This window comes from Argentina silus (assembly GCF_951799395.1).
Source record: "Argentina silus genome assembly, chromosome: 4".
Taxonomy (NCBI): Eukaryota; Metazoa; Chordata; class Actinopteri; order Argentiniformes; family Argentinidae; genus Argentina; species Argentina silus.
This window is the reverse complement of record NC_139658.1, coordinates 8,344,060-8,367,865: the sequence shown is the minus strand read 5'-3', so window position 1 is coordinate 8,367,865 and position 23,806 is coordinate 8,344,060. Positions and strand designations below refer to the sequence as shown.

Here is a 23,806-nt window from a genome sequence, read left to right as displayed (position 1 = left end):
TATTTCCCTGAGGGAACTGGCAGTATTGTATAGACATTTCAATTGTATATCACAATATTTTCCGATATATAATAAGATATAATATATGAGACCCGTTTAAAAGAAAGAAAGGACTCAGGTATGCAGGTACAGTGAAGCAGCACCATGCGTCATCCTGATGAGAATCGACATGCAAACGAATGCAGAATAAAATACGGTTAAAATGTTAATGTATTCAACAGTGCTGCAATGACACGTGCGTCCAACGCAGATGAGCTGCAAGCACCTGAATAGTGAGTGAAATATCTGCAAGCTATTTCTTGATTAAACTAGACAGCCATCATTTACTAATCTCTGAGATACTCTGGTAACTGTTGACATAAATATGGCATTATACCTGTGTAATAACACTGTAATAACTGTTGTAACAACATGATATTCATATGTTGTCACAAACTGTACCACGTTAGCAGTTAATGCATTGTTATAGCAATGGCAATGGAGATGAGTTTTTGTTATTACACATGTGGAATAGAGACTGTTTCTTGTTCTAGTTATATAATAACAAAAACACTCAACACTGCTTTCAATGAATGCTTCATCATTTATTCATATACCCAAATAAGATCTGACTGAAAACCTATAGCGTAGAACAGGAGGAGGGGCTCATTGTAATGGAGGTGGACATCAAAGGACAGGCTCATTCCATTCCACGCATTAAAATGAGCCCAGCCTCCGATTTCCACCTCCACCAGCCTCCCCTGGTGGAGATGATAGGTGTGAATGGTGTAGTTCAGTACCTCGTATAAGTAGTCAAAGAGCTCCAGGATGGTGAGGATGCTGGCTCCTATGAACAGGCCCATCTGACCACCAATATCACCTGCAAAACACCTCACAGCATTCAGAGAGACAAGAGGCATGGCACACCACCTGTTCTTAGCCCAGGGTTATCTCTACAAGTCCAGTATGTAGATTTGAGCTTTAGTGCTAAATGGCCATCAATCAGTAGCGATCGAGTAATGAGATCACACGATGAAGAGCGTTCAGTGAAGAGCGCTGTTTTCGTCCAAACAAAGCGAAATCTGGTGTCAAGATCGAGCACTGACCTTTACGTGCATATATTACGCTTTGTTTGTTTCCACGGTTATGTACACATTTGCCGCCAGTAGAAAACGTAGGACATGTACGTTTTTTCAATTTTCTGTGTGGCAAGAGTGTGGCCAAACTACATGCTTCCCCTTTAAGTGTGAACAAAGCCAAGTGTTGAACGTCCTTGAAACGCTCCATCGTAATCAAATGGTACTATCATTATGGAAGGGCGAAAATTAATGGGACATTTTAGTGTAATAGATGCATTCAGTAAAAGACAAGAATAGTTGATGATGTTACGCTTCAAACTTTTCCTTACCCAGTAGCCCGGCGAACTCATAAGCTTTCGTCTGCTCGATGGTCTCGTAGTTCAGCGCCTCAAAGAAGATATCCAGCACGAGGATATTATCACTGTCAACAGAGAAGAAGAACATGCCCTTTAAGACACACCATCAGTAAGTGCTCTTCTCGCTCTAATACTTTCACAAAAGCATTGATTGGCAAAACTGTCGTTTGTTGTCTTCCTAATCTTCTGATGACAGAGCAGATGTCTCGCGTCTGGCAAATAACCAGCCTCCAGCTGCCTTCCGCTTGGACTAGCCATTGAGGAATACAACGGAAACCAAGACTGCTGTTCTGGAGTTATTTTACAAGAGGTTGTTTCCAGGGGCTCATCTCGTCTGTAGAATAGCAAATGGGGATTACTTTGACACTTCGGGCAGGATAGACTAGTTTGTTTCGGAAAGTCAGACTTCGATCCCCGTCGGAGCTGAGATCACAAATACAACTTCTCTTTGTTCTGTATTTTCTTGTAGAAGATAAAACCTTTGCAACATCATTTGATTAAAATCATAAGAATTTTGAAGTCTAACAAAATTGTTGTTCATGTTAATAACACAGCATAAGGTCTCAGTCAACTTCTATAAATTACCACTTTTATAACTGCATGACCAACAACCGCTTGTCCTTGTTTATGATAATTCTCAGTGATTAAATCCATAATATGCAAATTAAAAAACTTCTCCCTCCCCTTGTCGGGGCAACATCTAAAGTGGGTGTCTGTTCTCTTATTATTATTTGCAGAAGCAGCCATGTGTGAAGTGTCAGTTGTTGTTCAACATCATCTCCTTGACAAACTTCTGTCTGGCTGCCTGTCTGCCTGTCTGCCTGCCTGCCTGCCTGCCTGCCTGCCTGCTTGCCTGCCTGTCTGTCTGCCTGCCTTGTCTGTTTGGCTGCCTGCCTGCCTGCCTGTCTGCCTGCCTGCCTGCCTGTCTGCCTGCCTGCCTGTCTGCCTGCCTGCCTGCCTGCCTGCCTGCCTGCCTGTCTTGTCTGTCTGGCTGCCCTCCCGCCCGTCTGTCTGTCTGCAATCCTCATTCCGTCCCTAGTTCATCTAGACAGGCCCACCATGCATCTACTTAAGCTGCTGTTCAAAGTAATAGCTCAGTGAGAAGCAGTTGCTATTCCATGTATGCATGGTGGCTACCAGTCCGACCATGAAGCCCCGAGCATCAGCCTCTCAGGCAGGAGACAGGCCTTACGTCTGGTGTCCACCACCCAGAGAAGCATTTACTGTCACTCTCTCTACTCCGGTCACACACCACTGCCTCAACCACAACCAAGGATTTCTCACTACAAACATCCATCCACCTCGAAAACCTAGGTGAGCGGATATATGAGTCTTCAATAAAATAGAACAGGAGAAAATGTACAGGTTAATTTGTATCCACTGAGAATTCAACATTTGTTGAAAGGGGAACTGACATTCAAGAAGGCTTAATAACCATTGTGAACAGTCAAAAATGACAACAGTCGATTTAGTTACGATTGGCATTACCCTCGACACGGTCACAACTCTTGACCTCCTAGGCCTACAGCATGTCTAATACGACTCACGCGATGTACTCCTCCGTCTTGTTGAACTTCTTGGCCAGGTACTTGGCTGACGCCTTGCTGGGGATCTTGACGAAGGACATCTCCTTGCCGTAGCGAGTCATGTTGCACGGCGTCTCACACACACAGTAGTCGTTGTCCCGCTCGACCAGGAAGTCTGCAGACAAGACAGAACAAAACGGACCAATGACACACTTCCGTATAACCACGGGTCATCCGAAAGAGTGACAAGAGTGAAAGAGGAGAACGAGAGAGAGAGAGAGAGAGAGAGAGAGAGAGAGAGAGAGAGAGAAGTGAGGAACACCTGGGTCACGTATGTCTCACACTTTCAAAGACTTGAATCTCGCTGCTTGAGATGATTTTTTGTTTGTTTGCCTAGATACAATGGAACGCATGGGATGGATTTCACAAAAGTGAAAGCTCCGAGTTAAATCAACCTACAAGTATTTGACACATGAATTACAGCCAGGTCTGGTGGGGATGCTGTGAAGCAACAAGAGTGTTTGACAACAATACGAAACAGGGGGGAGACTAGAAGCACCTAAAAGCTGTCAGGGGTAAAGAGAGAGAGAGAGAGAGAGAGCAAGAGAGAGCAAAAGAGACAGACGGTTGAAAGGAGCCTTCATGCATTTAGCCTGAGGTCTCTAACCATCTGTTGTATAGAACACTTGGCATGGAATGGAGGGCCAGGCCAGGCCAGCGGAACATATTTATCTCTCCAGACCTCAGGCCATTATACAGACAGCTGGACACCCACACACCCACACACCCACACACCCACACACTCACACACACCTTACCTAGAGCAGGATCAGCACACTCCTTGTACTGCTCCGGGGTGCAGTATGGGGCGTCCCCTGAGGAAACACACGGGAGACAAGAAACAGAACGCAGTATCTTGGATGAGAATGAGGAGAGGTGTGTGTGTGTGTGTGGTGTGTGTGGTGTGTGTGTGTGTGTGTGTGTGTCTATTTGTGTTTGTGTGCAAGTGCGCGTGTGGGTCGCTGCTTGGCCATTTCTAATTAAATTTGCTCTGTCTGTCATTATGTTTGTTATCTGCCTGGAAATTTTCCCCAAAGTTGATCTCATCTCTTAATTGATTTCATTAACTCCAGTCCCTTCACGTTTTCAGACAGCCTGTGCCAGCCAGACAGGGCCTATTTCAGGAGAACACACACAACATCATGTCCTAGACAGACAGAACACAATTATTCATCATCTTTTTGCCACACTCTCAAAATCAAGCTAATTACACAGGTCAGAGAGGATGACTGGGCCCATAGCAGAACCCGGAGGACAATGTGTGTGTGTGTGTGTGTGTGTGTTAGCACTCAGGGGGAGTGCCATTCATAGGACTCGAAATGGTAGACAGATACCGATCATCAGAATAATCAACCACTATCTGGACACAATGTTGCGTAAAAAACAGCTTGATACTACAATAACACAACACCCGCGTCGCAATTATCTGACTGATTACAGAAACTAATTTGTGTCCTTTTGATTTTCATTGACTCTACGCCACAATACAGACATATTCACTACAGGAGAATGAAAACGCATGAAGAAGAAGAAGAAGAAGAAGAAGAAGAAGAAGAAGAAGAAGAAGAAGAAGAAGAAGAACAAGAACAAGAACAACAACAAGAACAACAACAAGAACAACAAGAACAAGAACAAGAACAAGAACAACAAGAACAACAACAACAACAACAACAGGGCTTGAGTGTTTCTGAGTGATATGACCATAGAGTTCCTGACAGTAAAGATGAGTCAGGCGCTTTACTTCAGTGTCCCCACTAGCATACCCACTGAAATGCGTGGCCAAGGCACCACTTCATTCTGTGTAGTATGCTTGTGTTGTGTACTTTACTATGTAGGATGCTACAGTGGTGTGGATATTGGAATGCGAATTGCAAAGTGGGATGCCCGGGACGGACAGACTGTGACGTCACCCCCGTTGAGATTGAAAACGGTCACATCAGGGTTAAGGTCAAGGGTTAGTGTTAGGGTTGAGGGTACGCTCCTCCCGAGGATCCCATTTAGCATTTTACCCTATTAGGACATACCTGGCATGTGCACCATGCGACAGTTACAGTTCTCCACCAGGTAGCGCGTCTCACAGTCGATGCGGCAGGCGGTGATGCTGTAGGAACTGAAGAAGTCAGAGTCCATGGGAGTGGCCTTGCAGTCACCCCAGGGCGGTGGGAGGTACGTCAACTGGGGGGGGGGGGGGGGGGGGGGGCATGACAGACAGGTCATACACACTCTCAGGAAATCTCCACATACTGTACTGTATGGGCTACAAAAAAACAAAAAGGGTTCCAAAAAGGATTCTTTCACTGTCCCTGTGGAAGAACACTTTGAAGAACCCTTATGTTCCTTTTTTTATTTTTTTAGAACCTTCCGTGGAAAGGGTTGGAGCCCAAAAGGGTTGCAAGGGTAATGCAAGGGTTCTCCCACAGGGGCAGCCGAAGATCGCTTTCAGGCTCTACGTACAGTAGCACCTATTTGTGAGTGAGTGTAGAGTCAGGAACATCTAAGCACTGAGCATTGAGATCAAACAGTGCATCACTGAACGTGCACATGGGGCGAATTAAGGGTCATACTAGGGGTGGCTGGTGGAGGTAGAAATCGGAGGACGGGCTCATTGTAATGCATGGAATGGAATAAGGAATGGTATCAAACACGTGTGTTTCCATAGAGTCTATTTGACCTGTCTGTCATGACCCCCCCCCCCCATAGTGTTTTTGACACCACCGTTTGATTCCATGCATTACAATGAGCCTGTCCTCCGATTTCTACCTCCACCAGCCTCCACTGGGTCATACATGTGCATGTAATGAAAGCCCCTAGTCATGTCCCTTACAATCTCACAGTGGCAGTAATGCATCTTAAACCTTGATTTGAACACCGCCAAAGAAGAAGGTACTGTATGTAGAGATATATGGATTGGATCCAAGTAATAAGCATTACATCAGACAGTGCTTCACTGAGTGTGCAAATACCGACAAATTAAACTTGCTTTAGGAAGGGATTGGATGGTGTTATCAAATGTTCACACAAACAATACATGCCTACACACACTCTCTCTCTCTCTCTCTCTCTCTCTCTCTCTCTCTCTCTCTCTCTCTCTCTCTCTCTCTCTCTCTCTCTCTCTCTCTCTCTCTCTCTCTCTCTCTCTCTCTCTCTCTCTCTCTCTCTCTCTCACACACACACACACACACACACACACACACACACACACACACAAATAATACTATACTATACTCCCACAAAAAGCCAAAACGAATTACAACGCTATAATGATTTCACTATTGGTTGCTACGGCTGGGAAGATTCACAAAGTCAGAGACGGTGTAAAATCCACTAGCGGGGGACACAATGGGGTGAACACCAATAGGTTTCTCTGGGTTGGCCCAACTCATCATCGGCTCCCAACCTGTCTGGAGATCCATCGGGCTGAGTAATGATGCTTGGTGGCTCCCTATTCAATGCCCAACCATTTTAATAGCACGGTTCAGTCATCCCGAACAACCCACATTCCATTTTCCTTTAAAAGGCGTTTGCAGAGGCTGCTTGACTCTGTGGGTGTATATGAGGAATATATATATATATACATATATATATATATATAAATAAAAAGCATGGGCTAAGTGTATTCATTACTGGTTGGTTTTAAATTAAACAGGCCCCTGAAAAACCAAGCCAAAATAAGCTGTGTTGGTTGGGGACCTTGGACCTTGGCTACTTAATTGAGGGCGGCTAATTAGATGGTTGAAGTGCTCAGACAGGGCATGAATGTTTCATTGCCTGTGTGCATGTGCATTTGTGTGAGATAGAGATAGAGATAGAGAGAGATAGGGATAGAAAGAGAGAGAGAGAGAGAGAGAAAGAGAGAGAGAGAGAGAGAAAGAAAGAGAGAGAGCGTGTGTGTGTGTGTGTATGTGTGTGTGTGTGTATGTGTGTGTGGGTGTGGGTGTGGGTGTGTGTGGGAGAGTGAAAGAGAGAGTGAGAGAGAGAGAGATAGAGAGCCGGGGCAGGGAGAGCTTTGAGAGCTTCTCTTTCATAAACTGTTATCTACTTTAGTGGCAGATAGGCTGTTTCGTCAAAACACGCACTGAAATCCCAACATCTTTATACCACAGGGAACCACTGCACACAGCAGGTTGATGGTTGGATGTGTGTGAATCGCATTATATTAATGAAAGCTGCCAGCCAGAGACAGAGCAAGAGAGCTCACACGGACAGAGAGAGGGAGGGGGGGTGGTGTGGGGGGGGAGAAATCTCACACAGACAGAGAGAGAGGGGGGAGGGACAGCTAACACAGACAGAGAGAGAGGGGAGGGGAGAGAGAGAGACAGACAGCTCACACAGACAGCGAGAGGTAGGGGGAGAGAGAGAGACAGACAGCTCCCACAGACAGCGAGAGAGGGAAGGGGAGAGAGAGAGAGAGAGAGACAGACAGCTCGCACAGGCAGAAGGGGGGGAGAGACAGACACCTCACACAGACAGGGGGGGGGGGAGAGAGAGAGACAGACAGCTCACACAGACAGAGCGAGGGGGGAGGGGAGAGAGAGAGACAGACAGCTCAGAGATGGCTCATACAGACAGAGGGGGGAGGGGAGGAGGACCCAGGGGCCTGCAGCCTGGACATGGGCAGCATGCATAATCTCCCTCTATCTTTGCAGGCTGATGACAAACACACACACACACACACACACACACACACACACACACACACACACACACACACACACACACACACACACACACACACACACACACACACACACACAGACTGATGACTGATATTAACTGTGTGTTTTTGAGTTCAGTCAGCATGCATTATGTTTGTACTGTACTGAGAGTCCACAGCATAATCAAAGATATCATGCATCCATCTATCCATTGATTCATCTCCTCTATCTATCTATCTATCTATCTATCTATCTATCTATCTATCTATCTGTCTGCCTGTCTGTCTGTCTGTCTGACTAGACCAGGCTGTACAGGAGACTAGACTGACTAGACCAGGCTGTACAGGAGACTAGACTGACTAGACCAGACTGTACAGGAGACTAGACTGACTAGCCCAGGCTGTACCATACATACCCGCTGCTCCTGGCAGGATACGAATGTCTGGAACCCGGGTGCCACCCCGAAGCCCAGCTGGTCAATGAAAGGAGGCTCGTCCTGGGAGTGGATCTGGACTTTAATGCCCGCCTCGAACGAGGTCTCATCTGTGGACAAGCAGGGAGAAAAACAACACTTATCACACACATACAATATGTATGTTCTGGAACGAGAATATCTTATTTCAGCATACATTATATAAATAAAGAAATAAATACATATATATGTATGTTCTGTCATATTCAGCGTGCACCCTGGGGGAGCATTTTGTCATTCTCTTCTCTGACTGGTAACATAAAAACATAAAACAGTCCTAAAAAATTATCATAATATTAAAAATCAGTTGGGACGGATGTAATATTGTTTTACACTTGTTCACATACGTCTCTGACATGTGTGAACAAGTTCAACGCCACTGACACCATTTATCTCCTGTCAGAAAGACATGAAGGCTGTTAAGACTAAAGTAGGATGGATAGACTGAATGAACAGGACAAAGGCTTTGTCTCCCCCTTTAAGACACCCCTCTTAACACCTGACACACACTCACACATACTACGCACACTCCACACACTCCACACACTCCACACACTACACACACAACACAAACACACACACGGTGAATGGCTAAACGAATGAATAAATGATGAAAAGAGGATAAAAGAAAAATCAACAGAGCTGACAGCTTCCTGTGCCGGGGCACTCTCGCATATAGATGGTACATGAGCAGATGGGCTCTGTGATAGCGAAACGGCCGTACAGTAACCGAGTACTAGCTTAGCCATATTTCTATCAGCTCCACTGAGCAGGGACATTGTGCTGCTTAGAACAATGATGGCATCGCAATAGTGGTTTAGAGCAAATTGGTCTTTCTGGTCCTCCTCCTCCTCCTCCTCCTCTTCCTCCTCTTCATCCTCCTCCTCTTCATCCTCTTAAAGTCACAAAGTGTCTCTCTTATCCTTCCTTCTCACTCTTTTCAATTACCGCCCCAAGGATATGCCTGAGATTCTGTGGCGGAGCTTCGATAAAGAGGGCAACACACATTAACAGTAACACATTGCTCTTCTACGGCTGGGTACAAGGCCATTTGTGCCTCTGCCAAAGGGGGCCGTTAAGAGCCTTGAGCAGCATATAGAAATAATAACTACTCTTGATGCCCTTCTTCCAAAGAGTAATGCTATCTTTCACTTAGCTATTTTGCTATCTGGAAGTGAATCACTTTAATGTGAAATAAAGTAAATAAACAATATTTGGACACAAAGTTTGACTACAAATGGAGCATGAAGGAATGCACACCAGCCAATGAATTGTGTTCAGTTCAGGTTACGTTCACCAGACTACTTCATTGTGGTTCTGGTATGGTTTCTGTTTGTTTACTGTGAGCTGTGTGGATTATTTTTTTGGGACATTTGAAACAATCAATCTGGTCTTTGCTTTAGTATGGAACACGGCAGTGGAGGCTGGTGGAGGTTGAAATCGAAGGACGGGCTCATCGTAATGGACAGAACGGAATGAGGAATGAGCCGAACGTCCTCTGATTTCTACCTCCACCAGCCTCCCCTGGAACACAGCCATAGGCCAAATCTCAAAACGTGACTTTCCTCCATTCCTCACCACCTCTGAGCTTCTCCTCCAAAGCTCTTTAAGAACGAGGGCGAGGAAAGAGGATGCAAAAGGAATCAGATTATTATTTATTTATTTTATTCAGCCATATTTTGAGATATCACCTGTCATATGGAGTGATATCCATAGTTCTGGTATGGAAGAGAGGAAAGGTTTCACATGACAACACGCTGTGGCAGAGAATCATCCTCATATTGATTTCCATCCGGCCAGCCGCTATACTTCCATTTGATTAATGCAGAGAATAAGCATGACTGACAGGAGATACGATTATTTCTCAATAAAGTAGCATTTGATAAATTGATCCCCCCACCTGGCCTGGTCTAGAAGAGCGGATAATGCATGGTGCTGCTCACTGCACTTGTGCTGAATTCAGCATGTGTCACGTCCTGTATGTACTGTATTTTTATGGAGCATGACTCACAAGTGAAAGCCTCGTAAAAAAAAAAAAAGAAGAAAAAAAACAGCCAGATATCGAGAGCCAACATTTCTGTTTCACTTCACGTGTGACCTTCGCGGCTACGTTAGCTCACGCTATCTGGCTGGTGGAACCAGGCTATCGCAGGTGTGGAGAGGGACACAAGTCGACTGTGACTAAGTCCACTGAGGGCTATCAGATGAATCAGAAAACAGACAATGTTCTATGTAACAATGGCTGCTAGGGAAAAACAAAAAAACAAAAAAACAAAAAACTGTTGATATCTGTACAGAACAGACAGAACACTGACATACAATGGGAGGGAGCACGACCGAACACACTTAACACACACTTAACACAATAGGAAGTACCATTGTCTCCCCTATGTGAAATGAAATGTGTGGGTGCAGTGTGTGTCTGCAGTTGAAAGTACCATCTTATCATCATTTCTTGGAGGGCTAGAGGAGCCTTACCTGTCTGTCTCTCACCTCTCCCCTGTAGACTATCTCCTATCTCTCCCCCAGAGCCTTACCAGTCTCCCCCAGTCTCTACCCTCTCCCCCAGAGCCCTACCTGTCTCTCTTCTCTCTCCTATAGTCCTACCTGTCTCCCCCTCTCCCCTATAGCCCTACCTGTCTCCCCTCTCCTCTCTCCCCTATAGCCCTACCTAACCCCGCCCCCCCTCCCCCTCCCCCTCCCCCCAGCCTCACCTGTCTCCCCCCACACAGGGAGGTACTCGTCCTGCTGGATGTCCAACATGAGCTCCAGGCCGTTCCCCATCCCCCCTTTCATTGTCACCAGCAGGGGGTGCCCATCTTGGCCCGAGTTGAAGGTGTAGCATTTCCCATAGCGCGTGAATATCTGAAAGACACAAGAGAACATGAATGTCAGAGAAGACAGACTACAGCAATCAATAAAGAAAAAAGCAATACAACCACCATTAGATTTAAATCGATTACGGCCTCTCATAGCCAGACGCCATAATCTAACGTCAATCTGAGGGGGGAAAACAATCCTGGCAAGCAAAGCAACCATTGTGATTGTGTTCTGCTGCAGTACAGAATACTCCAGCTCTTCAGGTCAGAAGGAAGAGGTGGTGGTATATGGGACTACAAACAGAGCACATATCTATCACTTCAACAACAACAACAACAACAACAACCACAACATCATAATCAACAACAACACTTGAGGGATATCCCAAAAGGCCAAAAACAACCCCTTTGATCTTGAGAGAGACTCATCTTTAAAGTGGTACTAATTATACTCTTTCATTAAGGGTGCAATGTGTAGCTTTTTTCCCCTTGAAAATGTCTCTAAGTAGCCCTGCTGAATTATTACTTATGATGCATTGGCAGTCTCCGACAGTGCATAATCCTGCCAATACCCTGTCATTCTGCCTCAAATAGCTTTTCCAAAATGTTCGGGACGTTTCTGGGCGTTTACCGATTGCTGTGGGCGTGAAACCTGCGATTTGCGTGTGTGTGGACTTGCAATTGTTTATTGTTATTGCAATTCTCATTGCAGTCAAAAGAGGGCGCAATCCAAAGGGATACCTGTGTGTAAAGGCTCATCAGTTCATCCCCTACTGTACATTGTTACAACTGGACAGGCACAATGGTGAACATTAGAGTAATATGGAAACATAACCTCATAAACTCAGACATGACTTGTAGATAGATAGATAGATAGATAGATAGATAGATAGATAGATAGATAGATAGATAGATAGATAGACTGGTACTTTATTGATCCCTGAGGGGAAATGAAGGTGTTACAGCAGCTCACATCACAAACAACAACAACAAAATAAAGTGACATTAGAATAATAGAATAAAATAGACATCTGAAACATTATATACAGTAACAACAGTTATGATTTAACATCCCCCAGCCTGACTCTGATCACCCCGATCGAGCCACCCGGAGGAGGAGTTGTATAGTGTTATGGCGGCAGGCAGAAAAGATCTCCTATAGTGCTCCTTAGTGCAGACTATCTCCTATCTACAACGTGGTTGTAGTAGTCTGTTGCTAAAGGAGCTTCTCTGCTCTGCCACAGTGTCATGCAGGGGATGGGAGGGATTGTCCATGATGGCCAAGAGTTTGGTCCTCATCCTCCTATGGGCCACCTCCTCCGCAGTGTCCAGGGTGACACCGAGGACAAAACCAGATTTCCTAATAAGCTTGTTCAGCCTCTTGGTGTCACCTTCCTTGATGCTGCCCCCCCCAGCATACCACCGTGTACAGCACTGCGCTGGCCACCACTGACAGGTTGAACATGTTCAGCAGAGTCCTGCACACGCCAAAGGACCTGAGCCTCTTCAGGAAATAAAGCCAGGTCTGGTCCCTCTTGTACAGGACATCTGTGTTACCAGTCCAGTCCAGTTTATTGTCCAGGTGCACCCCCAGGTACTTGTAGCTCTGGACCACCTCCACATCCTCTCCCTGGACAGAAAAAGGAGACAGGGGGACCCTAGTCCTCCTAGTCCACCACCATCTCCTTTGTCTTGCTGATGTTGAGTAGCAGGAGGTTCTGCTCACACCACTCAACAGAACTGTCCACCAGTCCTCTGTACTCGGTCTCCTGGTCTGCACTGACACTGAATCCCGCAATAGCAGAACATTTAATGTAGTGAACTAATGGATATGTAATCACATTAGATACGTCAGGAAATGGATCGAAAGAGCCATGGCCGGGCTCCAAATCAAATGTTCCCTTGCCTCAGTGTCAAGGCGGCTGATTGGGGCTCTCAGAAGAGCTTGACATCATCATACTAGAACCATCTTCAGTCTGTGGCCCCACAACAGTATCTATAACAGTATATATAACAGCAGCTATAACAGCATCTATAACAGTACCTATAATAGGATCTATCAATATATAATATATATATATATAGATAGATAGATAGATAGATAGATAGATAGATAGATAGATAGATAGATAGATAGATAGATACATATATAACATCATCTATAACAGCATCTATAACAGTATCTACAACAGTACATATAACATAACATACACATTTTTATATCTGTGTATGCTATGACATCATATCTCTGACACAACATCTGTTATGCTTATACAGTCATTCAGAGTGTGAGACCAAAGAAATGATCTGATGTGATTGGATCTTGTTCCAAAACACGGTACACAAAGTCCTGATGAACCCGAGGAAACTCCTTTCTAACCCCAATGATGTTGTTTTTCATATTCCTCCTAGAATTGTTTACAGAAGCTAGCTAGTAAGCTAGAAAAGGATATGTATAGTCAGTAAGCTGGAGTGTGGAGAGTGCTCTGAGTCTGTCGAGAGAGACTAATAGCACCATAAAAGGCTGGAATATCTATGTGTCTTTACCTTTAGAATGCCCTGATTGGTCAACCTGTAGAAGTCAGTGATGAGGTACAGTAGAGGGAATATATAGTAGCTCATTTAAGAACCACCATTGAAAAAGGCTGTTTTAATCAGCACCACACGCGCAAGGCTGAACCCAGGTCTGAAAGAGGGCAGCACCAGCAGCCACATACAGTAGAGTGAATGGTGTGTATGAGAAGGAATGTGTGTGAGTTGGTTGTTAACGAGACATCAAAGTTATGCCTGCTCATTTGAATGTATAAAGAGCAGAAGACTCACAAGGAGGGGCTAATTATAAAAAGGGTTAATGACCCAAACACAACATGCCTAACGACTCAAATACAGCACAAATGGATAGAGACAGATTTCTCTAACACACAACAGACATCAGTCTCACTCAGTCAAACTTTCCATTGAAATGGGAGAGTCTGAGGCAAACCGTAATGCAAAGCGGGGCTGTGAAGCGGCGCGTTTTGATTAGCACCACGGATTTGTTTGACGAACGGAGATGACAGAGATAAGAGAGGTTGTGGATGTGTTTCAAATGGAGGTGTTAATTTCAACAGGATTGTTTTTCCAAACAGGGAAATGAACGCACGCTGCTCACCTGTGAAATGAGGGCATCGGAAAAAAAAAAATTCAGCTCACTCCATGTTTTCATGTCATGCCATGCGTGCCAGTCAGATGGTAAATATAGGGCAGGGCAGAGCAGAACGGGAGGGGCACAGACGGCAGCTCTGCAAAAACTTTAACGGGGTGGAGACTTGCTGACAACTTCTTATCCCCAGTGTTTACTTCCTACGCCCCCAGAATCTCAATCGAAAGCTCAGATTCTGGGTTATCAGATTAGACACGTGTATAGAAATACTCTGACTCCGATTTTGACCTAAAACAATAGGTTCAAAACAGACTGTCCATATCTCGCAATTATTGCAATATTGATCAAGGTTTCAGGAGCCTGTGCCTTTTTTTTCATAATACATAAAACAATAGAAAGCTGTAGGATGAAAATACAAAGTAGAAATACAGCACAATCATGTGATGTAAAAAAAATAATAAAAAAAATGCATTGTAGCATTCTGAAACTCCTTTTCAGAATGCTTTGAGCACCTTCATAAAATCTCAATGTCAGGCATAATATGAAATCTGACCTTTGGAAAGTGTTCCTGGCGAAACAGAGTCAGGAGTGCCTGCCTGTTACACCAGCGTCTGCCCACCCTCCAGAGCATAAATACGTCAAGAACACGCTTTCTTGACATTCATTTCATTCCTCCACGTTTCCTTGACTATAATCACATTCAAGGTTAGCATTTCTCCTCTGCGTAAGGCAGGAAACAGGACGACCCAGAGCCACTCAGTCACTCCCCCAGTCAGTCAGAGCAAACATTGATGATGACAAACCACAGCAGCAACACTCAGAGGAAAAAAGGTTGCTGCTTTAAGTCTCCAACAACAACAGACATTATGCCCTCCACCGAAACTACTCTACCTCAATGGCCAAATGAAATTACCCTACCTCAATGGCCAAATGAAATTACCCTACCTCAATGGCCAAATGAAATTACCCTACCTCAATGGCCAAATCAGCCAGCCATTTCTTGCTAATCTCCAGGAGCCATTAATGATCAACACAAAGTGCAACCGAACTCAACATATTCACAACTAAACTGTTAATGTACTGAGTCAGCTGCCGCTGGGGCATATGAATAGACAATGGTCTGTTTTATAGACTAATTCTGATGGCTCTGACCATAATAGAGCATCCAGATTGGAGTTTATGAAGGAGGGCGTGGGCACATTAGAGCAGAGCAAGTTCATGTTCATTCTTTTCAGTCGAAAGCATCAAGATACACATCACCACACAAGAGTGATAAGAGAGGAGGTGTGTGTGTGTGTGTGTGTGTGTGTGTGTGTGTGTGTGTGTGTGTGCATAGGTACCTGTGCGTGTACATGTGTGTGTGTGTGTGTGTGTGCGTGCGTGCGTGCATGTGTGTGTACAGGTTGAATGAGTGAGGAAGACCATAGTCAGAGTTGCTGTGGTAACCAAGAGATTGCGCTAGGAGCGGTGTGTGTGTGTGTGTGTGTGTGTGTGTGTGTGTGTGTGTGTGTGTGTGTGTGTGTGTGTGTGTGTGTGTGTGTGAGAGAGAGAGAGAGAGAGAGTGACCTTGGTGCTCTGCAGCGTTTTTGTGTTGTGAAAAGAAGTCTGGGAAGCTTCTCTCCATGGTGGCTTTGCAATGACAAGTCCATTCATGTCACCGACAACTCAACTGCTCTTGTCCCAAATACTGGTGGAGACAGACATGTCTTGACCCAAGCTACAGTGAATCAATTGTAACCACCCCTAACCGATAAGTGACGCTTTGCTATCGATTTCTTAACATAACCATTTATCAATACAACACTGTATATTAATCCTTTGGCTTCATGATGTCTTGGAGAGAAAAATAACACAATCTAGCTGTACATTGCTATTTCTGTGTGGCATTGCCCTTTAACAGGCATATCGTGCTGTATACGTCTCACAGGTTGCATTAGCTGAAGCAACATGTCAACTACAAAGAAGAAGATCCATCGCCTAGCTGAAGCTTGACCAATGAGGTGCAGCGAGCGCTGCACACAATGGTCTAGGCACCCACCTTCCGTCACTCTAATGAACCCCCACCTTCCCTCACTCTAATGAACCCCCACCTTCCCTCCCTCTAATGAACCCCCACCTTCCCTCACTCTAATGAACCCCCACCTTCCCTCACTCTAATGAACCCCCACCTTCCCTCCCTCTAATGAACCCCCACCTTCCCTCACTCTAATGAACCCCCACCTTCCCTCACTCTAATGAACCCCCACCTTCCCTCACTCTAATGAACCCCCACCTTCCCTCACTCTAATGAACCCCCATGTCAGCTGTTCATATTCCAGTCGGCTTCTGAGAGAGCGAGCGCGTTGATTGGCTCTCACCTACTTTGCATTTGGGGCGGGGCATCTCGTCCCTTACTTCTTTCGTTGGAGCAACGGGGCGGTTCTTCAAACAAACATACCTCAATGTTCAGTTCTAAAGGATACACGATACAATGTACACCAACCAGCATAGGGCACAGCCCCTTCATTATCCCATCACCGTGCCGACAACGTCATGGGGCTAGACTCCTAAGTCTGGTACGGAGTACGGCAGACTTCCAGTCATGCTTTAGCTAGGCTACGGTACTCACGCAATCCCTATTGAAAAGGATGAACATGTCCCCCCAAATACATTCTTACACTGACACAGCCTCTGCTACCACCCAAACATACAACATTGATATGTAATCCTATCTTACATGAATAGTGCATGGATATAACCAGACGGTGCTGGCTTTCGCCCAAGGCTAGACCGCCTTCACAAGACAATGTGCTCTGAGGACACACAAGCTGTTCACTATAGTTGAAAGGGGAGACTGGTATGGCTCTGGGGGAGGGGGAGAGATAGAGGGGTCTGGTAAGGCTCTGGGGGAGAGGGGGGAGACTGGGGGAGACTGATAAGGCTCTGGGGGCAGAGGGAGAGACAGGGGGGAGGTAGGAGCTTCATCTCCGGTCTCTCATCATTGATTGTAAGATTAGCGGGGGCATAGAGAACCAACACACTGTGACAGACACAGAGGAACAAAACACCTACAGCAGAGCTCGCAGGACACATACAATACACTTGAACATCACTGGTTCGAATCGCGCTCGGGATTCAAACCTTTGGAGACTCCCGCTCGGTCGCATTCCTAGCTTTTCCTAAATTCCTAAGATTTCATACGAATTTGGTGTTGTGCTTTTTGTACGAATTCATACGAATTAAGCACGAGATCCTGTTGGTGTGTTAAGGCTGAATGGTGGGGGGTTGGTGGGGAGGGTGGGGGGGTTGGTGGGGGGTAATGAAATGATAGGGCCGATGGACCACATTAAAAGAGAGGCCAGGCAAGGTGGGGTTTCCTATTCAGAAAGTCAATATCCTGCCCTACTACATCTAAGCTGCGCCTTTCAACTCCCTGCCTTTCCCTTGACTTACACTGTGACGGAAATCACTTGGCTCACTCACTCACTCACTCACTCACTGAGTGTGTGTGCGTGTGTGTGTGTGTGTGTGTGTGTGTGTGTGTGTGTGTGTGTGTGTGTGCGTGCGTGCGTGCGTTAATAGTTCTCTCCCTAAGGCCAAGCAGTGCCTCATTGATTCTCCATACAACATCACATTTACCCAAACTCACACAGGGCTCGGTTTATCTTTGAAGCAGAGTGCTTTCCGTGGGTTTTCTTTTTAAACTCTCTGCATTGCATAACATGTGCTCCCTTAAGATGATGTTAGAGGAAATGTGGTCAAATATGATATTTTTTCCATCTTGAAGTTCACATTAAAAATGAAAGCAGTACATTTAGGCTGAGTCGAACCATCTGTTGGGCCTGCATTATTCAATGGAAAAGATCATAAACTATATTAAAGATGCTTCACATCTACGCTTAGTTCTAAATTAATATTTCAAAATGAGCATATTTAAACTAATCTAATGTCACAATACACATCCAACACAAGGCCAACATTTTGTCAATACAACACTAAAAATTTGCTTTGATCATAAGCAAAAATAAACCAAAAACATTAATAAAATATGTATGTCTAGCACATTTGGGAGTGAGAAACCCCTTTCAACATTATTTCCTTATTTGATATATTCATTTTAAATGGAGCTGCATTTTGTAGATAGGACATAGGGGTAAATGTTGTGGTTATATTTGAAAGTGAGGACCCTCCACTCTACCTACATTGCTCCAATGGATATTAGATAATTAAAATCAATTAAGCTGTCATTAGCCAATGGGATGCTGCCAACACTTCTCCCTCAGATAGTGTCAGAGAGATTCATGAGGCAATGCTAAAAGAATGGAAAGTCTTCATTAGGGCCTGATGGGTGCCTTGGGTTTCCGATTATTCTCACTGATTGGTGCCTTGGGCTTTGGATAACGCTCATAGATTGATTCGGATGTAATAGAGAGGGCACATCGTGACCCTGTAGCCTGAAGACTCAAGCCTGCTGTTGATGTTTTAAACAATCCCACTAGAGAAAGGAAAAGGCTATTGGCCTATTGCTTGACACAGCTTACATACAAAGGAGATCTGGGAACCTATAATCTAATCTCTCCAGTTCGATTTAGTATAGATGGAGAGATGATCATGTAGCCTATTGAGAGTCACTGAATGAATGAAGCCAAATCTGGTAATCTGTATGAAAACTCATTTTACATCTGGGAAACACTTGGTTGAAACACTGTGTGTGTGTGTGTGTGTGTGTGTGTGTGTGTGTGTGTGTGTGTGTGTGTGTGTGTGTTTGTGTGTGTGTGTCTGTGTGTGTGTGTGTGTGGGGGGGGGGGGGTGGGTGTATGAGAGAGACAGAGAGAGAAAGAGAGAGAGAGAGAGAGAGAGAGAGAGAGAGAGATTACACTCCATCGAGTCGCTCAAGAGGATCCACAATTACACGTAGGCCTAGACTACATCTCAATGGAAGCAATGAAAGGACTATTATTGATGGAAGCAATTAAAGGTAGCTCATGCTGAACTATGGTATTGCAAAAACCCTTACACCAATGAAATCATCAAATGATACAATACATTATATGCTGATTATGGCCTGTTTGCCAAGGTTTTCTATGACGTCAGGACAACATGACTATGTTTTAAATATTTTGTAGCCTATACGCTATAGAAAATATGATCTAAAATTAGAAGCAAGCAAATAAGAAATAAACATAAATCAAACTGAATGAAATAGCCTACGCATTGGTTTCTTAGTCCTGATTTACATCAAAACAGTCACTCTTGTTGGCTGAACCAATACAAAATCAATACCAAGCAAGTGAGTAGAAATACAAAATCACAACAATAAATAAAACCACTGGAAGCATTCCACACACAACAAATACTAATGATGAACAAGACACCAATAGGCTACAACTTGTTGCAGGAGCACCGCATACAGTTAGCGACCATTTTATCATGCGTTTAACTTTGGCGCTGTCCAGGAACTCACGGTGCTGAAATTGCGGGGCCCGCATAGCTCTCCCTGGAATCGGCAGTACAGCAGCATCTCCTCCAACTGGTGTCCGAGCCGGTCCAACAGCTGCCGCATGGACGGCTGGGACTCCCGAGGGGGCGGAAGAAAGTGGTTGAAGTCCAGGATGCGAGAGAGCGGAGACCACGGAGGTTCGTTGCTCATGCTGGTGCTGGTGCCATCACTCTGGGATGTAAGCGCGTCCCTGGCACCGGCGGAGACTTGCCAGTTCCTGCCCAAAAGTCCCAGCCACCTTCCCGCGCTGAATATGTCCGGCTTCTTCATGCGGCGCGGCAGCAGGAGGTTTTGGTTACATATTGTCACCGCGGGGAAAACGAGCCGTTTGGCATACACCATATGCGCCTTGGTGTGCACGGGTGAGGAGAGCAGGTACCGCACCCTGTTCGATGACCAGGTGAAGAGGAGAGCAAGCGCCGCTAAGAAAGCGAGCAACCACGCAAGTCTGCGAGGGTACGAGCCGCTGAGAAAGACATGCCTCAAACCGTGAAAGGTGGTGTGTTTCAGGAAGAGCTTCCCGGCTTCGGTGAGGGATCCCTCTCTCGCCTTCGGTCCAGAATCGGACTGACACATGTTAAAGAGATACTGAGCGGACCTCTGGCATCGGTCCTATATAAATCACCATGAAGTCAAGCGCGAATCCGGAAGGCTCTCTGTCAATTACTTATTGGGAGTGCGAGTCAAGCACATCCCACCCTGCGCCCGACAAAGCGCGCTCTCTCCCTCTCCTCATGAACTGAGTTCTCCGAGTCTGGCTCTGGGGACGAGTGTTCTGTCAGGGAGAGACTGAGTATGCAGAACGTTCCGTATTCCAGTGGTAGCCAAGTTACTCAAGATGATTTAATGTCGCCTCCGCAGCAACAGAAGCACGGGATATAATAAAACATTAAAAAAAAAAAAAAAAACATTCCGCGTAAAGTTTGCATTCACACCTTTCAACGTTTTATCTAATCTAACGGTCCAAATGCAATTCAAGATTCCACTCATGATATTAGGTTGCACAGCCCAAGCATACCCATTTCCACATATTTGCCTGAAAGAAAAATAAATCAAATCAGCCTTATAGCCATTCTGAGTCGTCCTCGATTGGGTATAGGCTATACTGTGGAACCAATCAAATAGACTCGGTCAAAAACGCACGTACAGCGGTCGCCAAACACTCACTGCCTCTGCAATGTGCTGTATTCCTCTGCTCTGGTTCATGTAAACATATTAACCTTTAATGTTTTTATTCCTTTGCATTTCTTCCTTTTTTATATAGCCACTTCTCTCTCCCCCCCTCTCTCTTCCTCATGCACGCACAACACGCACGCACGCACACACACACACACACACACACACACACACACACACACACACACACACACACACACACACACACACACACACACACACACACACACTTTGTGAATACGCTCTCTACTGCTTACTGTGTTAATCGAATATCCAAGATCACTGCCTGGCTCTTAGTGCTCTGTTTCCACTCCATCACACATGCCATGACCCCCCCCCCCCCCCACTCCCTCCCTTCAGATACTCTCTCCATCACTATCAGATCCTTACCCCCTGGAAGATATATATTTTCATTTCAAAAGGTCTCCTTCCTCCCACTCATTATCTTGGCTGAGTTTTGAAAAGTAATATAGACTCACTTACCCATCGGCAGCCCTGTTGCTGGGAGGAAATTGAGTTTCTGATGATTATTAACCTCAATACTACCTGAAGGAACTACCCACCTGTCTGAAGATAATCTGTAGGTCTACTGTACATGGTAGACCGGAGAGGAATAGAGCCGTTTAGAAATACTGCTGTACTTTCTCAACTCTACAGGTTACGCATCTGGCAATGTCTCTTACAGGTTGAATTCTCAATAGGCATAGCCAAAGCCTCTCTCTGGCATAGCTAAAGCATAGCAGAGCATATAAGTCTACAGGTTAGTATGGTGGTTTCCCTATCTCCTCAAACCTCATATCCTGTCAAAGCGAACCATCTGATAAGAATGTGATTTGATGAAAGCCATTTACAATGCATTCAAGTGCTCCTCTGGAACTCAGAGCTTCCCACCAAGATATAGTGTCAGATTTTGAGAAGGGCTCACTAATTGGCTAATTCTGAGATGTCAAAGTAACATGACTGGCCCCTTTTTTCCTATTTCCGAGGAGCACTTGAACATAGCATGAAACCTTTTAATCCTCAAAGTTTCTGAACGTATCGTAGCCACAACCCCCCCACTGAACAGACACATGCCTTTAACTAACCCATCTAAACAGGCTTTTGACTGAAGTGGGTCAACCTAATGGAATCCAAAGCCAGACTCTGCAGTTACCCTCGGTTTACATGATGCGAGAAGCTGCTTTACACAGCCCTAAGTGCCTGTCACTGGGTCTCTATGTTGGCATTCCCCCCCCCCAGGGACCTTGGTAAGTGAGTGAGCTTCATACCGGGCCCAACCAATGCAAAGCGGTTTAAAAGACTCAAGGTGGATGTTGTTGCTGGGGCTTAACCTGTCTTTCTAGCCCCAGGTCATTGGCTGTACAGTACAGCGTTCTCTGACTTCAGGAGTTTAAGTTCAAGATCAAATCCTTATTACACCAGAGGAAATCTTGGCAACAGAGCATACGGTAAAAGTCCAAGCAATAGAAAAGTTAAAAGCAGACACATGACAACACTACAAGAAACTACACCGTAACTGTACAACTGAAGTGGCAGTCGACAATAAAGTGCATTTGTGTGTAATGTAGCTAGACCACTGTCTTTGACCCTTTACATCTTCATGGCTTATGTCAAGTGTGGCTTGAATCTTTAATAGCATTGCATCATGGAATCCCCGCCCCCTATAGACTTCCTCTATGATACAGTATGACTGTAGTTTCTCTTTCAAGCGGCAATCTGGGATTGGTACATCCTAAGATTAATGAGGTGGTAAATTAATGATGTATAGCCATTGATTTTTTTTTTTTTTTTTTTAGTATGTTAGTCCTACTCTCACATTCTTTCTTATTAGACAGAGACACTAGAGAAAGACAGGAAAGTAAGGAGGAGAGGGTATGTCTGCAGGGCATGGGCCAGATTCCAACCCGTGCCAACATGGGCATACAGTGTGCACTGACCACTGGACCACTGGACCACCCCAGGCCACTAGCCATTGATTCTTGAAGACCATAACTTATAAATGCCTCATGAACTTAGTCCAACTGTCTTACCCCCATCAGAACCCAAAATATAAACGTGTTTTACTCCATTGTTTGTAAACAACGGATGGTTAAAATGGGTCAGTCCTTGCATCCATAGCTCCGTCTATGAAATAAAGAGTGGTTACATTTCTCCAGCCCCATCCCTCAGCTGTTTACCCCCCAAAAAGTGGCGGGAAGACTGCTTTGTTGTTGTTTGAATTCCAGATTGCACCTTGAAAGATATTCTGGGTCGTTCCAGTAGATTACTCATGGGTAAATGACAGGCAGTATCGTCAGAGGTGTGCAGGAGTACATTAATGCATGGACTGTAAAATCAGACGTGGTACATGGAGGATCTGTGGCACAGTGATCTATCTCTGCTTGGTTGCATGCTGCTCTGAGTCATGTTACAGTGTATCATCGGAGTAATTTTGGGCTTTTAATTCATAGTGTGGTGTACAGGAGGTTCAGAGCATCCTCTGAGCTCGTGTGGGAAGTCTAACTGAAACACCAAACAGATAAAGGAACATAGATTATGCTGATTTACAGTACATGGCCATGTCTAAAACCACACTAGATGGATTTGGACATTTTGCATTCCACAGCATTTAATCAACCCCCGTTGTGCGCTACACACACACATACACACACACACACACACACACACACACACACACACACACACACACGCACGCATGCACGCGCGCACACGCACACACCCACACACACACACACACACACACACACACACACACAGCTCATCGTCAGTGTAATGAACATATCTGAGAGACATTCTCTGCTCCAACAAGCTAATCCTACCAGAGGGATAATGACCCACGTGACAGAGAAACACGATGCCACCAAACAGCAAAAAAGGCTGTGAAGCTCTGACATTCCTATTACAGACACTGAGTGATGATCTATTATGCGTACACTTCCCAGAAACAATGGTGACGGGCCTGCGGAGGAGTATGTGTTCACCGCTGATTCACTGCACACGTCTGATAAGTTTGATGGACAGCTTGCATAACCTCAAGGTAAGTAATGAATACAAACAAGTGTT

The 23,806-nt window shown here is 45.2% G+C and overlaps 1 protein-coding gene across 4 annotated transcripts in view; it reads right to left on the bottom strand.

Annotated features, from left to right (window-relative positions):
* asic1b (acid-sensing (proton-gated) ion channel 1b) overlaps positions 1 to 23,806 on the bottom strand; it is a gene marked incomplete at its 5' end in the record, with an annotated part of 123,170 nt that overhangs the window by 1,852 nt on the left and 97,512 nt on the right. For 2 of the 4 annotated variants that reach the window (XM_083669099.1, XM_083669098.1), the window contains 8 exons: positions 780 to 859; positions 1,388 to 1,479; positions 2,962 to 3,115; positions 3,759 to 3,815; positions 5,025 to 5,175; positions 8,071 to 8,198; positions 10,842 to 10,992; positions 19,532 to 20,143. In XM_083669099.1, the coding sequence (XP_083525225.1) occupies positions 780 to 859; positions 1,388 to 1,479; positions 2,962 to 3,115; positions 3,759 to 3,815; positions 5,025 to 5,175; positions 8,071 to 8,198; positions 10,842 to 10,992; positions 19,532 to 20,143 (1,425 nt within the window). Of the gene's footprint in view, positions 1 to 779; positions 860 to 1,387; positions 1,480 to 2,961; positions 3,116 to 3,758; positions 3,816 to 5,024; positions 5,176 to 8,070; positions 8,199 to 10,841; positions 10,993 to 19,531; positions 20,144 to 23,806 lie in introns of those variants that run through there. The other 2 variants (XM_083669100.1, XM_083669097.1) reach the window with 1 other exon arrangement.